Below are 17,953 nucleotides of genomic sequence, written 5' to 3'. Positions count from 1 at the left end.
CCAATATAGACTAGTATTGTTCACCAGCGACAATTCCGAAAGTTCCGAGTACCGGACATATTCCGGAATTAAAGTCACATCGGTTCTTCGGTAATGACTGAACCGATTTTTGCCTTTCTCATATAGAAAGGTTATGCAATCACTCTGAAAACGGCCAACCTAACCTCGGGAGGTTTAAATTTTTTTTGACTATTACAGGTTTTCGGAACCCTCCTCCTGGATCCGCCGCTTGTTTCAAGTATTTCAGCGTCGACACATAGCATCTCAAGTTCGAGGCTGTCTTGTGTATGTGCAAATTGTACTGAATATGTAATATACATTTTCACCATTATGTTGAACATAACCAGCCATGGAATCGTAGTTTAGACAAATGAGAAAGACACAATTGCACCACTACGAGGATTAATACCGATTTTTATTCATTATTTCGAACAACCCTTATAATCAGTAGATACAGTTCATCATGAAAAAATTAAAGGGTTGTGTACAGGACACGACCACGGTGACATTAAAAATGTAGCTTTTTTCAAGAGCGTGCAAATGAATTTTATCTATCACACATATCGACTCACGTTCTTGTTCACTCGCCTGTTTTCATATGTTACAATTTGCTATATACCCTCCCCATCAAAACATAATTTATTGAAGATCTTTTAACGGTAATCTATTAATTAATCAAGTATCTCACTAGGCAATTGGAATTATTTAGCTGATCCATCTAGTAAAAATAGGCTGGTCTGTCCAGAAAATATATTCAAAAGAAAAGTTCCATATTGAGAGCTGTGATGAGGAAGCCCACGCCCGCCAACGGAAATATACAGATTCTCCATGAAATATGAAATTTCATTTTCCATTTAAATTTTCAATAATGTACTAATGAACTTAAGTAAACAATCTTAAGTTTAAGTATTTCTTGATCGATTAGTGGTGGAAAAATGAAATTATTTGATAAATTACATTGTTATGCAACGTTCACACTACCAGTCAAAACGGGTTTTTATGCTATCTTGGTGGCATTTTTCTTGTTGCTAATTATTAAAACGTGTTCTAACTCTGTAGTGTAAACATTGTATTATTAAAACAATTCTGCAGCGTTTTATGTTATATAGGTGTTTTATGTGGTAATAGGACTGACATAATTATATCTTCAGTACAGCGGTGTTTCATAATTTAAAACAGATTTATTTTAAAATTTAAATTAGTATACCCAACCGTTCTATTTGTTGTATACTTTAATACTACGTTCACACTATGAGTTAAAACGTGTTTTAACGCTATCTTGATGACATATTTCTTGTTGCTAATTATTATAACGTGTTTAACTCTGTAGTGTGAACATAGTATAAAACGCATTTAGAACTGTGTTTTGAATACATAGGGTAGGACAGATATTCTGACTGGATAAACTGGGAAAACAATTTTAAGTCCAGTAACGCTTAAGACATGGCTTGAATTTGAATCGACAAAGAACACCCGCTTCAACTGCTGCTGGGACGGTAAGTTCTGTTTTAAAATTTTCCGTTGTGTGCAGTACGAAACAAAAGTGTTTGAAATTAGAAAACAAAAAGTTCTGCTGGGAATGTGATTGTTCCGATGCAATTACACTCAGATTTTTCACGCAGGGGATACAGGCCGTGTAAATGAAAACCGCGTAAATTTCAAAATCCGCGTAAAGAAACCTGAGTGTACCCTCCTATATAAAATACTACGCTGCTGAACAGTGCAATAACTACAGAAGCACATTGTCAGATGCCTTACTGATAAAAAACATATAACCGAAAAATGAAACATGAAAACCAATAGGCTCTTTACCCTACGCAGCTACAAAGCGCCGTAAACATGTATTAACAAGTTACAACGCACACGCATGCATAAAAATAAATATATTTTTTTCAAACGCAACACTCTTAAGCAGCACACACCGTATTGAATTAAATCCAAACCACCCCGCCCACCCACTTTGCAAATCATTCTGTGACACCGTGCTGGTACCCGAAAAATCCGCACACGGCCACCGCTGCCGAAAATGCATCTTACCCGTTCGACATAAGAACAAAAACTGATTCAAACGGGTACGCGTCACCTCTATTTATAAACTAACCGTATATGGTTTAGTCACATAGGTGCGAGTGTGTGCAAATGCCAACGTTACCGAAAATCGATAGCGCTTATTGCATCGCCCGGAGACGATGTTGTTCGTATGAGACAAGAGCAACAACTGATTTAAACGGACATGCGTCGCTTCTATTTATGACTTTTCGCCTTTCATTGAGTCACTAAGCTGCCCTCTTTTGACGGCTGTGTCTGAGAAATCTGCCTCACGAATGGTAATTTTCCCGTTTTTCGTGAACTTTTTAATTTTACCAATTTCCAAAAGTCTACTTTTATTGGGGAGATATTAAATTATTACCAATATTTAAGTTAGGTGTTTCTGAATCGGTTGGTGTATGAATGATTAAAATCCATCTAGTAATATCGGAGTTATAAGCGTGCAAACCTTACATAGTTTCGTTACATGGGAGATAGTTTAGATTTTAGAATGACACCTAGCCCCAGATAGTGGAGTAAGACATTTTTAATGTCAAAAGAATTCAACGTCCCATCTCATTAACATTTTATTTGAGCCGCTCAGAGTTAAAAATATTCAAATTCATTGAATGGAAATTGATCATATTCAGCCGCATTCATTTTCAATATTCAGTGACGCAGCTGAAAACGTCAAACGAACAAACTGCCCATTCATCCATGCAAATTTTCATTCGACTCCGATTATTACACGAATCAAACGCATCAAAGTAGGCTCTGGCACAATGTAAGCGATGACGATTGTTGTTTCATATACTTTATCGGCATTTGAAAACATTTTCCTAGATAATTAGTGTAATGAATATATTGTACGATATTCAACTGATGGATAGTTGAACGAATATTTTTTCTATTCACCGCGAGTCGCAACAGGTTCATTTTCAGCCGTCAAAAAAGAGCTTCGATTATTTTTAACTCTGGCTGCGACAAAGTTTTGACTCTGGTTCTAAGCAGATTCACTAGTGCCCTAGTTAGAATCAATGTTTGAAATGTGATGTCTCAAAATCAACGAAAAAACAATCTTCAACATTTCAATTTTCATCGAACACGCGAAACCAAACCCAGTTTCCTAATTCATTTTTTCTCTACCTGGAAGAAAATATAAGCCAAGGAAAACATCCAATTGAATAATCGTTTGGATGCGTCACGGGTCGGTGTGTCTTTCAGTTATGGAGACGAACTGCGTTTGGTTAGATAAAAAACTACCGTGCGTCTCCGCTGCTAGTATATTTTGCTAAAATCCTGCACGTGCTTCGCATAGTGCCAGTGATACAACTCTCTTATTATCATTTCACGCTGCACGCAGGCAACACACAACTTTAGGCAACAGAACAGTGCCAGTGAAGACGACGAGGAAGGTCCTGGTGCTGGCCTGGCCGTGCTAGATTGTTAGATTAACCCGCCAACCGAAGAAAGGATAACCCGATTGAACTCATTTTAGCCAGAAACCGCAAATGCAAATCGTTGTTGATTTTGTTTATGGTGAAGTTGCCTTTCCAACACAGCAATGAATTGGATACAACAAGAAAGTATTAGTGCAAACTACTGAAACTACTGGTGAAACAAACGAAAAAAAAAAAGTTTTGCCATCAGCTCACGCCAACATTAGCATTCCATGCCAGTGCAGACATACATCAAATCATGAAAGTAAGGCTTGCTAGTGGAGCAGGTTGTGCGACCGAAAAGGCAACATGCAGAAAGGGCATTGATCCAAGTTCAATCGGTGCTGGATTGTGAACACGTGAAGACTGCCTGGGCCGACCGGGAAAAGCAAGGAAACATACGGGGTCTGGAAGTTTGTGATGCGCGAAGAGTCGAAACCAACAACAGCAAGCAGCAAGGCCGTTTCGATGTCTATCATTTCATTTCAGTAACAGATATCATGAACGGTTGAGTGTGCGCTCCTTTTCGGCTGAACTAATGTGAGGGGCTGCTGGCTACCCGAATGCCACCAGTCAGTGTGTAGTATATAGTGGAATATCGAGCATAAATTTTAGTGCCTGCTGAATCTATACCATGCCAATAACCGTTCTACTGCAGCAATCCTCTGGCAAAGATATCCAGCGACAGTAAATCTTACATCGTCAGTTCTCGTCGGTCGTAGTGCTCAAGCGACACTCACATATACTGCCCCTGCTGTGTCTGTGTTCCGCGCGGGGACAATCGTTCCCCACATAGTTAGTCGTTAGTTCGTTCTCATAAAACGAGAAAATGTCTACCAGTCGTTACTTAAACTGGTCGCGACCGTCGCCCGGTAGACATCCGCTCCGGAAGCAGATGTCCTGCTTCGAATCGTTCTCCAGTGGCAGTGGAAGAAGTCTATCGGTAAATAATCTTGCCCCGGTGTCTGGGGACAAAAGTGTCGATTTTGCCACTTTTGTAACGGCTGCCATTATTCACACGAATCGTTTTCAAAATTATCCTACTTACCATCAGGCTCGTCGCGGCGACGGAAGTGGCACACCGACCTTCTCCAGTGGGTCACCGACGGTTACGGTTGCTCGTCGACCGGCCAGTGCTCACACTACACCAGCACCTTCGTCTTCGTCTTCGTTATCGTCGGGATCTTCGTCGTCATCTGGGATGGCGCGAAAAATGAACGAGAACCGTAAAGTGTTTTCCAAACAGCTCTCGTTGGACAATTCGATGCTGATCGGGGCAGGACCGGCAGCTGGTCACGCTTGGACTACCTCTTCCAGTCGGGCTCCGTCGATAGATGTTACGGGACCAGTTGCGAGGGATCATGAACAGAGTGTCTCGCACCAGAATCCGAAAAGTGGAACCATTTCCGGCGTCAAGAAGCGACCACCTGGAATAAGTGTGAAAAATGAGTGCGTATTGTTTGAAGCTATTTACTTTAAAGATTTTCGTTTGTGAGGACGAGAAACAGTTTAAGAAAAACATAAAATATGTGCTAATTTGATAACAGAAATCAGATTGAATTGGTTCAAATGGCCAGTTCTCTGTGTATAGTCGTGGATTTCTGTCTCGTACTAAAATAGGCTTGGGCTTGGGGCCAATTTCTTCACTCTCGCTTAGCGCTTAAGTCAGGTTTAAACGTATTAGTATTTGGTAAACCAGGTTTAGGAGTTAAGCGAGGGTGAAGAAATCGGCCCTAAATGAGTTATGGAATTTGTGTTTCGACTTTGTCTCTTCAGAATCCGACAATAACTTGGTTACGGGACTAAGCTAGCGCCGGTGGTTGTTAATTTAATTATTTTAAAATTGTTTTTAACGTTTCCAGTGGCGTAGCCAGAAATTTAATTTGAGAGAAAGGGGGAGGGGGGGGGGGGGTTGGAAGAAATCGCAGATTTTTTTTAAATGCTAAAATTGAAAATGAGTTTGACATATTAATAAAAATTCAGAGCCATAAGAAATCTAACAGATGTCATTCCAGTCTACAAACAGGGAGAGTCAAAAAGTTTTCAATCCTTTATAATTGATTTTCTTGTATAATATGTACCTTTAAAGATAAATGACTGTTCCAAAACTCAACAGCCAATATCACATAATTTCGAAATAATCAAGTTTGAAAGTTTAACAACTTTGAAGAAGTTTTCCAACATAAAACAGCTCATCTTTTGATATAAACATTTGAATTCTCCTAGAAGTAATTATGGAGAATGAACTCTTCAAAAAATATTAACAGAGTTGGCGCCTACAGCAAAGTTGTTGAAAATGTCATTTTAAGCAATTTGGATAAAAATATGAAGGCTACATTAATGCGGCATTTCGAGAAATAAAACAACATTTAGGAAAAAAATGTTCAAAACTAGCTCTCTTCGATATAACTTTTTTGAAAGCTTCGGAGACTCATACCTTGAATGCAATTTGAGATTTATTTTTCATAAACCGCAGAAGAGTTTTATCAAATACGGTAATAGGAGAATAACTCACTTTAAAGGTTTTCTATTACATATGGTCTACTATATTTCGATACTCTGAATATATGGAGTATTCCTGTCTTCAATAAAGTTGTTTGAAATATCATTTTCGAAAACTTTGCTGAAGACATTAAACCTCGAGCTAAAATTGCTTGAAGAGTAAATTCTCTATAATTACATCTAGGAGGATTGACCGCCAAAATTATATTATCAAATGTGCTGTTTTAAGTTGTAAAATTCTTCGTTGATACATAGCATCAAAATTTGACAGTTTCGAATGAAAAAAAGTTATCGAGCATTTATTTTATTTTTCTTCACTATTGAAGCTCACATTTTAACGAGTCCTAGTACCTAGTACATGAAATTTTATCACGCCATTCAATTCAGCACTCAAAAATACACCGTTAATAGTTGCTAACTTGAAATATATTTAAATTTCCGTTAATTCCAGTCCTGCTTAGAAGCAATTGATAATTGATAATACAACAAAAACCAAATTCCCATAAAAACCACTCCTGACCTGCTAGAGATAAATTGTAAACGTCATTTTTCATCATCTTCCATTTAATTTCCGAAATGTTATTCTTGTTCTTAATCATATGGAGTTTTAGTCCCAACTCTACGCAATCTCAAAAAAGAACCAGTTTTAATCCACCTAGTGGTGCAATTGTGCCTTTCTCATTTGTCCAAACTACGATTCCATTGCTGGTTATGTTCAATGCAATGATGGAAATGTATATTACTGGCGGATCTAGGAGAGGGTTCGAGGGGTCTGGACCCCGCCAAAAATAATCATCTTGTTAAGAAATTTAAAATTAGTTTCAATTTTGAAATAGTTTCAATCTCAAAATCATTTCAACACATTTTTTTTCGAGAATTGTCCTGCTGGAGCTGTAGAGCTGGGTTCCCAGAAGAGCTCCCCGTTAGAATCACACACTACAATTGCAGACGGGACAGGCAATGTCTCCCACTAAAATACTGCTTAATGCCAATTGCAACGGACCGTTACTCTGAATGTGATATTTATTATACGGTTCAGATATGTGCGGGCGTAGGGACTTCGAGATCGCGTGTATCATCGCGAAGGGCTCGAGTATTTGTAAGTTAACCTGTTCGATCGCGTGTGCGTTTGTCTGTCGCGCGTGCTAACGTGTGTGTAATATCGCGTGTATAAATTCTATTTTATAACCGTGTGCCTTTCGCATATTCACGTGTGTTCTGGAATGATCGCGCACGGGCCGTGAATCTGATGCATAATTTTTCGTGTACAGTTCAGATTCTAGAACAAAGTGAATTCTTTTATATCACTAGAGTTCACAGTCATGTCGCCATGGAACGTGTTGTCTAGTGGATATGAGCTTTATTTTTTTATTGCTACAACTGAATGTATGGACCTAAGTTGCTAGGACGGAGGATAAGGTTTCCGGACGGGACCGACTCATGATCGCGTGAACACGGACGTTTGAGGGTTCGCGTTTGAGACCGCGTTTGTGAATTTATAAGTGCTAAATCGTTCACTTAGTCACCGGAGTGTTATCCCGTTTGCGAGATCGTGTAGGTGTACGTGGATGATCGCGAAGAACTCGAGCGTTTTTATGTTGACATTTTTGTCGCATGTGCTAGCGCAGTGATTCTCAACCTTGGGTCCGCGGACCCCTAGGGGGCCGTAAGGTAATTGTTGTAATATAATTTATAAATGTCCCTCAGCATTCTCAACAATTGGAATAATGTGTATTCTGCTATAACATGCTTCCCTGGACATATCTTGAATCATAGCTGCAGGTTCGACGAGAGGGGGAGAAACTGAATGGAGCTTAAATTGTTAAATGATGAAATCAGGAAAAAATTGAAAAACATGTTAATTTAATACCTTAATTTTATTAGATATATGACGCTTGCTAAAATAAACGTTCTTAAGAGGGTTGTCCAGTTTATGTACAAGGTAAAAAAACCACAATTGCTTGAATCGACAGAATACACTACAAAATATTCAGAAACCAATTCAAGTAGTTCGTTTCTTAGCTGGTGGTGCCGGTTGTTGGCTTGGAGACACTAGGCGCGATTATTGTTGAGTGAATGTTTTTTCCTGTCAGATCCATAGATATTGGTTTTATATCTGTTTATGCTTTGGCATAAGATAACGGTGTGCTGTTTACGGTTATAGTAAGCAGGTGCAGTGTCTTTTTGCAGAATTCACGCATAGGAATCTACCATGGGTGCATAACCAAGGTTGGTTATGTTGCAATGGAATTCATGGGCACTGAGGCACTCATAGGTTCGGATATACATACTATCTGCTGAGCACGTGTTTTAGGTGTTTTCTGATCTGAGACATTATCATCCCCGAACACATGCTCAGAATAAAATGTTTAGAACCTTCAGGCATGGCATGTTCTAAATCCCACTTAACGCATCTTTTCTAGACGTTCCAGCCGTACTTAGATAAATACTTCAAGACATTTCAAAACAACAATAAAACATGCAGCAACGAGCCTAGCAACGATCAATAAATAACTACTACCAACTTTACGAGCCCACAAGAAAGACATATCGTAAGATTGGTTCGTCAAGATAGGTAGGCAGTACTGAAGGGACTGTTCTATCTCTGCTATTTCAAAAGGTCTAGTAAACAATGTACCAGAACATTTTGAGAGCTTCTTCGGAAGTTGGTGGACTCGATTGACTTCTGAGCCAAACCTTAATCGTATCTGAGAGTATCAACGGACAAATGCTTTCAAAAGGCCTTCCGAGCTTTTGAAAAAAATTGTCATCCTTCCCTTCCCAAGCAAATATTTTACATATGGTAACAAGTCTGAGAAAAAATTAATCTTTTTGGTTGAATATCAGTTCTAGAAAAGTATTAAAGCTTTTTTCAGACCATGGTTTGTTGCTAATACACCACAAACATGTTTGTTGCTGCTAATAGAACCGAAAAAATGGTTTTGTTAATTAAAGGAATTATCTTCTATTTAGTAATACCGACTCTAAACGATATTAAGTAGGTGGAGCCTATTATGTTTGATAACTGTTTGTTTAAGGTAACTAAATACTGTAGTGGATAGCTACAGTCAGTGTTTGTTTACAACAAGTGTCATATAAAGAACAGAATACTTGCAAACTTGTGATATACTTGCCGACTTTTTAACAAAACAAATTTACAACAACGAGAAGGCGTCTTTATTCGTTGTTTTTCTACTGCCAACAAAATAACCACAACGAGCAGGCAGCCATTCCTAAATTACGTAACACAAAAATTGCCCAAAATTGACTCCCCCTCCCCCATGTAACAAATTCTCACAATTTTTTCTATCCTTCTTTCCCCTACTACGGAACAAATTCCTTGAAAAAATTTGTCTTCAGTAAAAACCTGTTACATAACGAACTAGCTTACTTCCTCTTTCCCCATATGTCACAACATGTCACAATTTGTCGTACCCCCTTCCCCCTAAAACCGTTACGTAATTTATTAATGGTCCCTTGTTGCACCATTTCCAAATTGCATATTATTAGGCGCAGTCTTGCCACTGGTACTTATTTTCAGGAAAGAAATTTCGCTAAGGAAGCATCCATAAATGACGTAACATTTTTGAGTGATTTTAACCGCCCCCCACTTCCATCGTAGCATTTCGTCACAAACCTCTATATACCCCCCTGGTAATTAAGTTGCTTAACGGTAACCCTCCCCCCTTGTAGCCGCAAAAATTTAAACATAGTAAAGAATGATGTTAGTCAAATGAAAAGGGTAGATTTTCGTGACATCAGGTCAACCCCTATTCCCCTTTAAAAAAAATTACGTAGCATGACATGACCCCCAACCCGCCTGTTGTCACACATCTTCACGAAATACAAAACTCCCCTCTCCCCCATATAATGCTTCGCCATTTATGGATGGTCCCTAACTAAAAGTACTTTTTTGCCATCAGCAGTTCATGTAGTTGAACTTCTATTGCATTATCTTCCGATTTTCATCTTGTATTTGAGGTTTTTTTTTCTGTTCGGTGTCGTGTCTACGATTCTTTGTAGCAATGAACCGTGTTGTGATTTCCCCGCCTAGTGTTGGACGGGTAGAAAAGCCTTTAAAATCGACCACTCCTGTGTTAACACTAGAACGTTGCACTGGGGTACAAATGTACCCCACACCATCTTTGGAGCCCTGTGAAGTCGAGAATTCGGCATTTACCGACCGGGGACCCTAACCATAATTCAATTTTGAATTCATAGTAAGAGCAGAAACTGGTGGTAGAGCCAATTTGCTCTTGGCCTTCGTGGAAGCAGGAGTCAAAGAAGGCGTACATTTGTGTACGGTTGCCGTTAGTGTTTTGTTCTGTCAGTGGAAATGTGACTCGTGACAATACCAGTTTAAATAGTGGTTGTTTTACTACTTAAGTAACAATTAGTGTTATGTAATCATTTTTATCCTTTAATTCAATTATTAATTTAATTTAATTTTGATGTAGAAAAAAATCGTTCACATTTACGCTGAATTAAACTTTTTTATTTTCTGTTTTTTATAGTTTTAAAAATAATGTCTTGTTAGTAAAATTTGTGTAAAGTAACTGCTGTAACAGTAGCCTTGTGTGTTACCAATGTATTACCGGTCAGAAATATTTTTTTTTTCATTTCAATTTCCGCCCCGTTTCGAGGTATTTTTAAATACCCGATTTTTCCATCTTCACTCTTCCAAGTAATCGCACTTTTTCAAAATTATCGAAATTCCATTTTATTCCATTATTGGATCATTCTTTTTACTTTTAGAATCATTTGATTTTTTTTCAAATCAGTTGAAAATTCGCAAAGTTTTCATAATTTTTGTGAAAAAAGTTAAAACCCCGATTTTCTCGCTTCTTTTGTTGCTCAAGTCATTTATTTACTATTGATGCAATAAATTCAATATATAATTCATTTCTTTTGTTTGCATTTCTACCTGCGAAAATTGCGATCAATCGCGTGGGGTACGATTGTACCCCAGTGCAAAGTTCTAAGGTATAAAAAGTAAGTGTAATAATCTAGGGTTAATGTTCCGCAGTTAGATGTTCTTGTTCTTTGAATTCGTTCATTTCTATAGAAGCACTATATACTAGCATAACAAGACTCTGATAAAAAAAACAGCAACAGGTCCAACATAGTTTGATTTGAACACAATTACAATTCCTCTAATCGAGATTCAAATTACTAGGTTCCAAAGGGCCCGACTACAAGCCTTGGGGCCCGACGCGGCTTTCGACGGCCCTGCATAGCTGACTTACATTTAACCAAAAATGAACCTCGCCTAGATGTTTTTGGTAGCAAATTACGGAAAGTTTTGGCTACGTAAAATTCTAAAATTTGAAGAAGTACTCAAGCGTATTGAATGTTACTCAAGCGTATCTTTTTGCATGATGAAATTGTAATAAATATTGAAGAAATTAAAAATGACGATTATGTGTCAATTCAATTATCAAATAATCCCAATTGGGTCTTTAAATGGAGATTAAAAATATTATTTTATTACCTACATCGATAGAGCTCAATTTTCCACTTGCAAAATTCGTAGGTCCAAATATTAACACTTCCGAAAATTTTTTAATTCTTTTTCAAAAAAAAAAAGCAGTTACTTATTTTACATGATAAGTCTTACTTGACAGTGGTTATCTTTTTGACAGTTAGCCCAGCAAAAGAATAATAGAAATGTGATTTATTGGAATGTATTAATTCAATTTCTTATTTTAATTTTATCATCATTTTACGGTCTGAAAATTAAAAAAAAGATTAGAACACCCATTTATAATGTTGACTGACACCAACACCGAAATGACATATGGCTTAATGACCCTGTTGATGAAGAACACCATTAGAACAAGCCGTTATCAACACGTCTAATATGAAACCAACGGTTCCTGTCGTTATGAAACATTTGTGTTGTCTGGTGAATAAATCTTTAGCCTCGAAAATGTCCATGAGGTTACATTTCTAGTTTATTCTCATAAAGTGCCAGAAATAAATGAAACTACAACAAACCTATTAAACTAAATTAAAATTGAAATTCTCAATCTCATCCCCCATAGCACTGAGCAAAGCGAGCGCACCAAAAAGACACTAAAGCAGGACAAGGATTCCCGTATCAACATCAAGATCTTCCTTGGACAAACCGTTCAGCAGGATTCATCCGACAATGGCATCAGCGATACGGAGTGTTCCACGATTCAGCCTAATGCTCCAAGCAATAACGACCAGCAACAACAACAACCACTACCACAACAACAACAACAAAAGCACCAAACTGGCAATCAGAAAACGGAAGCGGAGAATTCGGTAAGTTTTTCACTTGTTCCTAATCGATTTTAGTTTCAATCAGATTTCGCCTGACAAGCCAGTCAGTGCCCTATAGCTAGTTATAACAGCGAAAACAAAACCCGAAAAACGGGTCACCGATGATGAATTACCTACTCTATCTGATTTGATTGTTTGGCTTTAATGAAATTCAGGCGAGAGCGTTAGGAGGAAACTAATTTTCAATATACTATGCGAGGTTAGGGTGGTTCAGAACGGTGTCCTTTGAAGTCCAGAAATAAAGGGAACTATAAACGTTAACGATAACACATCTTTTCTGAAATTCAGGAATGTGTGGAGGGGAAATATTGAACTGATTGACGTGGGGCGCCTACATAGTGTAATAAGCCTACTTTAGCCCTATTAGGGAGGGACACTGCTCTAACGAACAATTTCAAATGATAATAAAAAAGATGGGTGGGTAATGTCAGAGACATAACCGGAGTGAAGTAGAATACACTTTAGACCGGTAAATTCTGCTCTGGAATAAGCAATTTCTATGCGATTTTGTCGACTTTAGCACATTCATAGTTTATTTGGAGTATTTTTGGAATTATCAAGTTGACAATTTGCAACATTCTTTGAAAATATTGTTGAACTTTTATGAATGAAGGCACGCAAACGAGCGTTTGACCGTCGTCCTACTACCAGCATCAGAGAAGTAGCAGATCAGCATTTTTCGCCACATGACCTGTACCAAACAAACCGTAAGTCCACCGGAGGAAAGGCTCCCCGCAAGCAGTTGGCAACAACTCCCTGGCAACCCTATACCATCATATGGAGTTTGACAGCGACCGACATATATGGGGCGTTATAGCTATAAAGCCCCAAAGAATTATGTTCGGCACTATGCTCGATATTCAAGCATTTCACACGACGTTTTGCATCTTGTGGGATGATTTAATAATTTAATTTAATCGACATTTTGTAACTAAATACAGCTTCTAATCATTCGGCTCAAAATCAATGTTTTGCCTTTCATGGCAGTGATGCTGGCTGTACAGAGACGTCGTCCTTGACAGGGGCTGGTTGGCAACGAAGGCCGTGTAAAAGTGCCCCAGTCACGGTTAGCGTTAAGAAGCCCCATCGCTACCGAACAGAAACAGTCGCCCTGCGAAAAATTCACAGCTATCAGAAATCGAGCGGGCCTAAATTGTGACCCAAAATAAACCACAAACCAACAAGTTGTTTTCAGGACCAGCCAATTATAACGTATTATTATTATAAATGAAATTTTCCATTGCCTTACAACCTCCCACCCCCTTTCCACCCGGCTTGAATAACTATCAATCTTGATGATGCTGTGCGGCGGGGGCACTAGTTTTTATTATAGTGGAAAATTTAGGTTTACGCGTTTTTCCTTAAAGTTTTTTAGCTGTGCTGTTTTCAAGGAAGTTGTAGTTGAATTCAAAATAAAATAGTTTATTTCTGTTGTCAGAGATGGACCTTCCAACGAAAACTAGTCTGGCTCGCTTGGAATCGAATTGTATGGACCAACCACTGCTTTCACAAAATCTGTTATTATCAGTAATTGTACATTCTACAGAATTAGTCACAACTATTTCCAATCAGCGCAAAAATCGAAGATTTTCATTCAGTACAATAGCAGATTTTCACTTTTAGAAAAACAGGCAACATTCTGGCCGAAAATTTTGAAACGGAGCACCTATATCGAAATGTTAGAAAACGTTCGATTTTTGTAAATTGAATCATTACACTAACCTGTCTACAAATCACACAAATAACTTTTTTATTTTGTGCCATTCTACTTGAAAGCGACGATATTGTTCACAAGTGGCTCACTTACCATCCAACGCTCTTGGCAAGCCACTTTCTGATGCTTGTAATAAAATTTCAATTCGATTCTTTGTCGATAAATTGATGGCCCTGAAAAGGGCCTTTTCTTTGGGCAGTTTTCGAAATTTACTTGGTGCTGGTGTATATGGTAACAGTTTTGGTGCCATCGAAGACGGCGTGCTTGGCCAACTCTTCTGACAGCAGCAAATGGACGGTGGTTTGAATTTTGCAGGAGACGCTGCAAACGAACTGCTGCATGCTGATGCTGCAAGCGAACTGATCGTGAACAACAGCATGCTGAGTTTTTATACCTGACTACAGCACAATGTAAGCTCGTCCTTTTTTGTGTTGTCCTCAATATGTGTTCGTCGTAGCTCCACCCCTTGGTTGGTCGACCACATATTTTTGATAAAGAACAAAATTGAAATTGTGTTTCCAATACGGAGGTTATCGAACACTCAGGGTAAAAAGAGTAATGTAATATGGCACCTTGGTAAAATGTTTGAGAATTGAAACCTTTTTTGAATGCGCCTAGTAAACACGAAACTGTAAACAAACACACAAATGATAACTTTTTATTTTATGTCATTCTACGTGAAATCTACGATATTGTTCACAAGTAGCTCACTTGCCATCGAACGCTCTTGGCAAGCTACTTTCGGATGCTTGTAATAACAAAATTTCAATTCGATTCTTTGTTGATAAATGGCCCGTACCAAACATACCGCTCGTAAGTCCACCGGAGGAAAGCCTCCCCGCAAGCAGTAAGCAACGAAGGCCGTGTAAAAGTGCCCCAGTCACGGTTGGCGTTAGGAAGCCTCATCACTACTGAACAGAAACTGTCGCCCTGCGAGAAATTCACAGCTATCAGCAATCGAGCAGGCCTAAATTGTGACCCAAAATAAACCACAAACCAACAAGTTCTTTTCAGGACCAGCCACTTATATTCCAGTAAGATATAAATGAAATTTTCGTTTTCCATTGCCTTACAACCTCTTTCCTCCCGGCTTGAATTACTATCAATCTTGATGATGCTGTGCGGCTGGGCACAGGCAGTTTCCATTATAGTGAAAAATTTAGGTTTGCGCGTTTTTCCCAAAAGTTTTTTAGCTGTGCTGTTTTCAAGGAAGTTGTAGTTGAATTCATAGTAAAATAGTTTACTTCTATTGTCAGAGGTGGACCTTCCAACGAAAACTAGTCTGGCTTGGAATCGAATTGTATGGACCAACCACTGCTTTCACAAAATCCGTTATTTTCAGTAATTGTACATTCTACAGAATTAGTCACAACTATTTCCAATCAGCGCAAAAATCGAAGGTTTTCATTCAATACAACAGCAGATTTTCACGTTTGAAAAAACAGGCAGCATTCTGGCCGAAAATTTTGAAACGGAGCCCCTATATCGAAACGTTCGATTTTTGTAAATTGAATCATTACACTAAACTGTCTATAAATCACAAATAACTTTTCATTTTGTGCCATTCTAGTGAAAGCGACGGTATTGTTCACAAGTGGCTCACTTACCGTCCAACGCTCTTGACAAGCTGATGCTTGTAATAACAAAACTTCAATTTCATTCTTTGTCGATAAATTGATGGCCCTGAAAAGGGCCTTTTCTTTGGGCCGTTTTCGAAATTTACTTGGTGCTGGTGTATATGGTAACAGTTTTGGTGCCATCGAAGACGGCGTGCTTGGCCAACTCTTCTGTGACAGCAGCAAATGGACGGTGGTTTGAATTTCGCGGAACATGCTGCAAACGAACCGCTGCATGCTGATGCTGGAAACGAACTGAGCGTAAGCAACAGCATGCTGAGTTTTTATACCTGACTACAGCACAACGTAAGCTCGTCCTTTTTTGTGTTGTCCTCAATGTGTTCGTCGTAGCTCCACCCCTTGGTTGGTCGACCACATATTTTTGATAAAGAACAAAATTGAAATTGTGTTTCCACTACGGAGATTATCGAACACTAAGGGTAAAGAGAGTAATGTAATACGGCACCTTTGTAAAATGTTTGAGAATTGAAACCTTTTTTGAATGCGCCTAGTAAAAATTCACTTCACTCCAGTTTGTTTCTGACCATATTTGCAATTTGCGTACTGAAATAAATCATAATTTAGGGTTTAACCCAAATAGCTCTCCAGGGAGAAACAGTCCATGAAACAGAAAATGCAAACTCATTCTTTGAAATGATTTTGGTGGCTCTGAAAAGGGCCTTTTTTATAATGATACAAGTGAGTTCTACCTTTTCAACTTCCAAATCCATACAAAGTGCGTCCCTGCCGCTTCAGAGTATAGACGACATTCATTGCGGTTTTGCGCTTGGCGTGTTCAGTGTAGGTCACGGCATCTCGGATGACATTTTTCTGCACACCATCAGCATTCGTAGATTAAATTGGAGATGCATTTTACATCACCACGACGAGCCAGACGCCGACTGGCAGATTTGGTGATTCCCTAGATTTTATCACGAAGAACCTGGCGATGACGCTTGGTACGGGAACGCAAACATGATACCGCTCATTGTACCGTCCGGACGAGCATGTTGCTCGTGTGGTAAGCGAGCACCCACTGATACAAAACAAGCTCGCGTGACCTGTATATATAACATTCCCGTATGTAATGAAACGCTTACATGCTCCTTTTTGACGGCTCTGCGTGGGATATGCTGACAAATTGCGCATTTTCCTCGCTGTTTCCGAAGGATTTTATGAAAATCCTTGTTTTGGTTTATTTATAGTAGTCGCAGTAATTCCGAAATTTAATACGATATACGTGCACAAATTTCCGATCAGATAGTGCAAAAATATTGCGATTTCGTCCAGTAGAACGGAAGATACTCGCATTTCAAACCTGGGAAAATTTCTCAACTGAAATTTTTGAAACGGGACCCCATATTGAAACGTTAGAAGTATTCTACTTCAAAACATGCCAATTATCTTTGCACCGGTAAAAATATAATATGTGTGAGTTTCTCGACAAACATATGATTAGAGCGTATAAGCCAACTGTCAAGTTAACTTTAATTGCGGTTAAGGTCTCGGACTTGCCCCCGGTTCCCTTAATGGTCGAACATAGTTCACATCAGTTAACGAAAGAGAAAACTTTTCTCTTCCTTTTAGTACCAACAGCGGTCATTGGCAATGAACGAGACTTTCCCCTCAAAGTGAATTTTGACAGTTAGCTTATACACCTTGCCCATGCTACTATAGTTGCTTATACTACAAGCTAAATCAGACACGTAAGTAACTTATATTAGCTAAAACTACAATGAAATATTATGTATACCTAATGAAAATTATATGCAAACGCAGGAAATTTTTAACCATCTGCGCCAGGAATAAATCGACGGTTTCCGAATTTATAACCTCACTTTATTCCTGGCGCAGATGGTTAAAAATTTCCTGCGTTTGCATATAATTTTCATTAGGTATACATAATAGTTCATTGTAGTTTTAGTTAATATAAGTTACTTACGTTTAGTGTCTGATTTAGCTTGTAGTATAAGCAACTATAGTAGCATGGGCAATTTTCTTTGCCGCACGTGGAAAATTCTATAATTAGGTTATATTTAGTTTACAATATTTCAACGACATTTAATTCATTTACCTTTTGTTTTAGTTTTAATCAATTAGCTTTAAGTAGTATTAGATTGCTAGATCTAAGTACAATTTAGGTTAAGCTATTTTAAGGAAGAAATTTAGCATGTAATTATAATTACTGTAGGCTTGTCAGATCAAATCTCACCTTTAGTGTCTCGCTTCTATTCTGTGACAATTCATTTGTATGGTAAAGTTAGGCTTCTTATAATTAGGCAATTTATTGTTAGCATGTTGGCACTGAACCAAATCATGGTCTGCTTCTCGAGCCAAGATAGATG

General features: G+C 38.4%; 1 protein-coding gene across 1 annotated transcript in view; it reads left to right on the top strand.

Annotated features, from left to right (window-relative positions):
- The first annotated feature begins 3,736 nt into the window (after nt 1–3,736).
- Nucleotides 3,737–17,953, top strand: part of LOC131690066 (formin-J) — a 38,206-nt gene continuing 23,989 nt past the window's right edge. The window contains exons 1-2 of the mRNA XM_058975547.1: nt 3,737–4,916; nt 12,014–12,260. Of these exons, the coding sequence (XP_058831530.1) occupies nt 4,297–4,916; nt 12,014–12,260 (867 nt within the window). The 5' untranslated portion in view covers nt 3,737–4,296. The remainder of the gene's footprint in view (nt 4,917–12,013; nt 12,261–17,953) is intronic.

Source organism: Topomyia yanbarensis, chromosome 3 (assembly GCF_030247195.1).
Source record: "Topomyia yanbarensis strain Yona2022 chromosome 3, ASM3024719v1, whole genome shotgun sequence".
In the NCBI taxonomy this organism is placed as follows: Eukaryota; Metazoa; Arthropoda; class Insecta; order Diptera; family Culicidae; genus Topomyia; species Topomyia yanbarensis.
Note: the sequence above shows the minus strand (reverse complement) of the source record. Positions and strands in the feature narration are given on the sequence as shown.